The 6631-nt window shown below is 42.1% G+C and overlaps 1 protein-coding gene across 1 annotated transcript; it reads right to left on the reverse strand.

The window, feature by feature from the left end:
- Positions 1–377: 377 nt before the first annotated feature.
- On the reverse strand, positions 378–1247 carry LOC133095082 (PEST proteolytic signal-containing nuclear protein-like). Its single transcript, XM_061195941.1, has one exon. The coding sequence runs from the start codon at positions 924–926 to the stop codon at positions 573–575; it is 354 nt and encodes a 117-aa protein (XP_061051924.1). The 5' UTR covers positions 927–1247; the 3' UTR covers positions 378–572.
- Between the last annotated feature and the right edge of the window lie 5384 nt (positions 1248–6631).

The following is a 6631-nucleotide window of genomic DNA, read 5'->3' on the forward strand; positions in this document are numbered from 1 at the left end:
GAGTGAGACAGTTTAGGTTAATAAGGGAGTTAAGCTAGAGAGTAATTGCCTACAGTTTAAATAGACAACTTTTTGCTTCCCTCTTAATGTGTTAATAGTTGTGTGTAATAAAATATGCAATTCTTAGAAAGGTACCATTTCTGATTTTTTTATTATCTATAAGCTTTGGAAAGTAATCACATGAAACTACAAAATTAGTAAATGTCTTGGAATCTGTATATAAAACATAAATTACCTCTAATTTCAAATTCTCATTTATTAGTGTACCACTCAATCTTTAAAAAAAAGAAAAGAAAAGAAAAAAAGGCGGCTTCAAAGATAGTCTTATACCATTCTTTAAAAAAGAGGAAGCTGTTCCTTTTAACTTTACACCCACTCCACACCCCAGTTTCAAAACACATCATTTAATTGTCTTGGTCATGAACATTTCCAAGATGAGATTTTATATTTCACTCCCATAGCTTCTGGTTATCAGAAAACCCATGTTTTCCTTTATTGAAGGAATTTGGTCCTGCTGATGTTGGTGTATCCCTTCCAATAGTCTTCATCCTCATCTTTGCTTCTGGAGGCATTTACTCTGGTTCACTATCCTCATCTTCATTAAAAGCTGCTACTACTGAAAGGGTTTTTGGAGCAAGAGTTGGAACAGTTTCTTTAGGCTTACTTGAGACAAGTTTGATGGATCTGGCTGAGGCTTTCTTTGTTGTCTGACTACCTATGGCAAATCCAAACTTGGAGATCTTTGGAGGCTTTGTTGGGAGGTCTGCAGCTTCTTCAGCTGATCGCTTTTCAGCGCTGCGACTGGATTTTTCCCCTCCATTACTGGAAGAAACAGTCTTAGTTTCCACGGGTTTTTCTGCTTCTTCTTCAGGTCCTCCTGCGGCTCCCGTCTCAGGCTTCTCCTCTCCCGCCTTCCCGTCCACCATTTTCCCCCTGCGGCTTCCAAATTTTTAATGTTTTAATAGAAATTTTACGAAGCTAAATGTTTCTGTCTCTAAGATGACCTTTGATACTTCAATGAGCAAAAGCATCTTCCTCTTTCATCTTGGCCATTCTCTTCCTCCAAACATTCCTCATGTCTTATATAGAGAGTAATGCAGTGGTTATGAGACCAAGCTATCAAGCCAGACTACCTGATTTTGAATCTTACCTCCAAAACAATAATGGGTACTGACCCAAATTATTAATAATAATGATAACTAACATTTATTTAAAACTTACTGTTTTATTTAATTCTTACAACTCTATGAGATTAGTACTCTCATTACTCCCATCTATACATGGGAATGGAATTCCCATCTGCAAATGAGGCCCAAAGAGCTAAGTAAATGGCCTGAAATCACTCAACTAATAAGTAGCCAATTAAGGATTTGACTCAGATTTATTGGATTTCAAATCTATTCCCTTAGCCAGCCTTTTTGTATGAATAAAGGAGAAGTGGATCTCATAAATCTGCATGAATGACAAGACAATGTATATGTTGTCCCAAGTGCATGAAGAGAGCAGTAGTTGTGTACAATCAAATTTGTTTTTTTGAGAAATAGAGCTTTCTACATTTCCTTTTTTAATACAAATCAACTCTGAAAGTAGGGTGTTAAATATTGAATTTAGGCCTTTGGTAACAAGGATAGAATATACCCTTGAAGAAAAACACATTTTCCTTAATTGTGACTTTCTGAAATTCTCCTGAGTATTTTATAAAACATCTAAATATCAGGACAGCTGTTAATTAATTTCCTGGAGGTAAATTGTTGACTGCAAAACGTTGCTCTGTAGAACCTGGCCTGTTAACGAGATTCTTACTGGGACATCCTTTCAATTGTCTTATTACTATGGCAAGGTCAGCAACTGCAGCCCCTTCTAGCTTCTGATATTTTCCCTTACTCCAAACCATGTATGATGTTCTAGGAGAGATGTTCCTTGAGACTAGTCGATAGGTAGTGGCTGAATGTTAGAGACAGGTCCTCCCAAGGGTGTTAAGCAAGGAGCATCAGGAGATGCGGCCTTTTCCGCCCTCATCATTATTATTCTTCTGTGAAAATTCTTGTTTCTGGCCAGTGTTTCTCTCCTCCCTCTTCTCTCTTCCCCTCTGTGGAACAGAAGAAAGTCTCACAGTTTTTCCCAACCAAGTCATCTCTGAACTAAACACCCACAGTGTTTTGTACATTTTATGTACAAAAATATAAAAATGAGGAAATAAAGCTTCTCTCTCTATGTCTTGCCACATTTATGATTGGCCTTTTATATTCTGTACATCTTGGCAATCATAAATCTGTGAGTTTCTAAAGACCCAAAGATCAGTTAGCACATAAAAAGAAAAACAGACTTCAGATATACTGATTTTTTATCACAAAGATGAACCCAAGTTCTAAGTTAAAGCAGCAGAGCTGGGTCCTGCAGAAAGAAGGGGGGAAGGAAATGAAAGTCAAGCTGGGGGACCTCTGACTGAGGAGGCCAGTGCTGGGGGATGAGTAATCTGCAGGAGTGATTGGAGAAAGGGGGAGAAATAACCTCCTTTCTTCCTCCCCATCATACTTTCAAACTACATTTCACTGAAAATTAGGAACAGATAGACAGTGCTGTGTTTGTGGGCACTATTTGATCCCCTGAGTTACTACTAGCCTGATCTTTGCCCTGAAGTCTCTGAAGTCTGTTCACACTTAAAGGACACACATACATAAAGAACTGTGGCATAAGTCTGAATTTTTTTCATTCCATGTCAAAATTAGGTTCAGGACACTACCTGGTAGATTCAACAGTAGCCACCTCAGGTGAACAAGCCTTTTTTGATTTCCTTTTACTTTTAAATGGACAATTTTTTTTTTTTTTTAGTTAGATTCCTAGTGTTTGGGGTAGTGCCTGGTGTTTCAATCCCAAATATGAGAGAGTTGGTTGCTGGTTCAAAAGACAGAAAAGTCCAATTCTGAGCTATAGAGACCACCTCATGAGAGAACACAGGTCAGCCCCATAAGACCAGCAAGAAGGTTTTCTATATGTCATACTCCCTAAGATCTTGTCCAGGTCCAGTAATTCTGATGCAATAATATCATTGACCTGATTTGTAAGGACATTTCTTTATTATTCCTTGCTCATAATAGGTTTGCCGTAAAGTTTGCTATTTTGAGTTGACTTTATCAAATTGCAATCATCAAGTAGATAATTGCTTCCAAGCTTAAGCAGAGTGATTCGAAAATTTAACAAGAAACATAAATTTCAAAATTAGAAATGCCAATATTCATAGGAAGTTTGAGTTTAAGTAGGCCAAGAGACCATTTAGTCCAATACCTACACACAAAATGAAGGTCTCAGATCTATTGAACCTCTGCCTCTTAAATCTGAATTTTCACAATTTCTTTATGTAAATAATCTAACACATTTGAAAATTGCTATTATAGCACTATTTTCCTGTACTCTCAAAAATATTTCAATCTTATTTGCAATGAAGATTTGCCCTTGTGGTAGAAAATGTATTTTAATACACTAATAAGCAGCTGGGTACCCGGTCTAGCTTATTAATTAATAAGTTATTTCAATAAATCTTTGCCCACACTGTCTAATTTATCAACTTGTTTATTTTGCTAGCAGTACAGAACAGTGAAAAAAAGAATAGAAAAGAAGGAACACAGTAAGCTTTTCATTTACATATACAAAACTTATAGCCCTTCTAAAATATCTTTCTCATATGATGGCATTAGAAGAACAGGTTCTACAATGTAGAAAATAATGAAGTGGTATAATAAAGATTCTAAATAGTTGGAGAAATTTTGCAAATAATTTTCCCTAAATGCAAAATATGGGAAAGGTTTATTAGTAAAAAGAGGGAAAGTCAGTGGTGAAATAGAGACGATAAGTGACATGGTTTAGCAAGCTACTTCACTTCTGGGATCCTGCAGAACTCAATTAAAATTCAACTGCAGTTATAAATGACATGCTTTACTAACGTGCTTCCAGTAAATGATTATTTCTGATGCACCTAATATAATCATTGAATGAGAAACCTTAAATAAGAAGGAATTGTTTTGTCTGTCAGTGTATCATTATTACCACCTCCCTTTGCCTGGGTAGAACATATATGGTATTACTTGTTAAGTGGGGAAGTCTTTGAAAATAAACATTTATAAATTAATTACTAGGAGGGAGGGGCAAGATGGCGGAAGAGTAAGACGCGGAGATCACCTTCCTTCCCACAGATACAGTAGAAATACATCTACACGTGGAACTGCTCCTACAGAACACCCACTGAACGCTGGCAGAAGACGTCAGACCTCCCAAAAGGCAAGAAAATCCCCACGTACTTGGGTAGGGCAAAAGAAAAAAGAAATAACAGAGACAAAAGAATAGCAACGGGACCTGCACCAGTGGGAGGGAGCTGTGAAGGAGGAAAGGTTTCCACACACTAGGAAGCCCCTTCGTGGGCAGAGACTGCGGGTGGCAGAGGGGGGAAGCTTCAGAGCCACAGAGGAGAGCGCAGCCACAGGGGTGCGGAGGGCAAAGCGGAGAGATTTCCGCACAGAGGATCGGTGCCGAGCAGCACTCACCAGCCCGAGAGGCTTGTCTGCTCAGCCACCGGGGCAGGCGGGGGCTGGGAGCTGAGGCTCGGGCTTCGGTGCTAGCCGGGAGGGAGTCCGGGAAAAAGACTGCAGCTGCCGAAGAGGCAAGAGACTTTTTCTTGCCTCTTTGTTTCGCGGCGCGCAAGGAGAGGGGATTCAGAGCGCCGCCTAAACGAGCTCCAGAGACGGGCGCGAGCCGCGGCTATCAGCGTGGATCCCACAACAACAGGGGCGCAGAGAGAAAAACGGAGAGATTCCCGCACAGAGGCTCGGTGCCGAGCAGCACTCACCAGCCCGAGAGGCTTGTCTGCTCACCCGCTGGGGCGGGCGGGGGCTGGGAGCTGAGGCTCAGGCTTCGGTCGGATCGCAGGGAGAGGACTGGGGTTGGCGGCGTGAACACAGCCTGAAGGGGTTGGCGCACCACAGCTAGCCGGGAGGGAGCCCGAGAAAAAGTCTGCAGCTGTCGAAGAGGCAAGAGACTTTTTCTTGCCTCTTTGTTTCGCGGCGCTCGAGGAGAGGGGATTCAGAGCGCAGCTTAAACGAATTCCAGAGACGGGCGCGAGCCGCGGCTATCAGCGCGGACCCCAGAGGCGGGGGCGAGCCGCGGCTATCAGCGCGGACCCCAGAGGCGGGGGCGAGCCACGGTTATCAGCGCGGACCCCAGACACGGGCTCGAGCTGCGGTTATCAGCGCGGACCCCAGAGATGGGCATGAGACGCTAAGGCTGCTGCTGCCGCCACCAAAAAAGCCTGTATGCCAGCACAGGTCACTCTCCACACCGCCCCTCCCGGGAGCCGGTGCAGCCCGCCACGGCCAGGCTCCCGTGATCCGGGGACAACTTCCCCGGGAGAACGCACGGCGCGCCTCAGGCTGCTGCAACGTCACGCCGTCCTCTGCCACCGCAGGCTCGCCCCGCCTCCTCCATACCGCTCCCTCCCCCCGGCCTGACTGAGCCAGAGCCCCCGAATCAGCTGCTCCTTTAACCCCGTTCTGTCTGGGCGGGGAACAGATGCCCTCAGGCGACCTACATGCAGAGGCGGGGCCAAATCCAAAGCTGAACCCTGGGAGTTGTACGAACAAAGAAGAGAAAGGGAAATCTCTCCCAGCAGCCTCAGAAGCAGCGGATTAAAGCTCCACAAACAACTTGATGTGCCTGCATCTGTTGAATACCTGAATAGACAACGAATCATCCCAAATTTAGGAGGTGGACTTTGGGAGCAGGATATATTAATTTTTCCCCTTTTCCTTTTTTTGTGAGTGTATATGTGTATGCTTCTGGGTGAGATTTTGTCTGTATAGCTTTGCTCTCACCGTTAGTCCTAGGGTTAGGTCCATCCGGTTTTTTTTGTTTATTTTTTTTAACTTAAAAAAATTTTTTTTCCCTAATAAATGTTTTCTTAATAATTTTTTCCTTATTTTCTATTTTTAAAAAATTAAAAAATTTTTTTAAATAAGTTTTTTCATATTTTTTATTTTAAAAAATTAAAAAATTTTTTTTCTTAATAAATTTTTCTCTTAATTTTTTTCTTATTTTTTATTATAAAAAATTAATAAATCTATTTTTAAACATTAAAAAAAATTTCTTAATAAATTTATTCTTAATAATTTTTTCTTATTTTTTATTATAATAGCTTTATTTTATTTTACTTTATCCTCTTTCTTTCTTTCTTTCTATTTTTTCTCCCTTTTATTCTGAGCCGTGTGGATGAAAAGCTCTTGGTGCTCCAGCCAGGCATCAGGGCTGTGCCTCTGAGGTGGGAGAGCCAACTTCAGGACACTGGTCCACAAGAGACCTCCCAGCTCCACGTAATACCAAATGGCGAAAATCTCTCAGAGATCTCCATCTCAACATCAAGACCCAGCTTCACTCAATGACCAGCAAGCTACAGTGCTGGACACCCTATGCCAAACAACTAGCAAGAGAGGAACACAGCCCCATCCATTAACAGAGAGGCTGCCTAAAATCATAATAAGGCCACAGACACCCCAAAACACACCACCAGACGTGGACGTGCCCACCAGAAAGACAAGATCCAACCTCATCCACCAGAACACAGGCACTAGTCCCCTCCACCAGGAAG

This window comes from Eubalaena glacialis, chromosome 1, assembly GCF_028564815.1.
Source record: "Eubalaena glacialis isolate mEubGla1 chromosome 1, mEubGla1.1.hap2.+ XY, whole genome shotgun sequence".
NCBI classification, from domain to species: Eukaryota; Metazoa; Chordata; class Mammalia; order Artiodactyla; family Balaenidae; genus Eubalaena; species Eubalaena glacialis.

Coding starts and splice junctions, on each gene's coding strand:
- LOC133095082 (XM_061195941.1), bottom strand. CDS start 926: ATGGTGGACGGGAAGGCGGGAGAGGAGAAGCCTGAGACGGGAGCCGCA.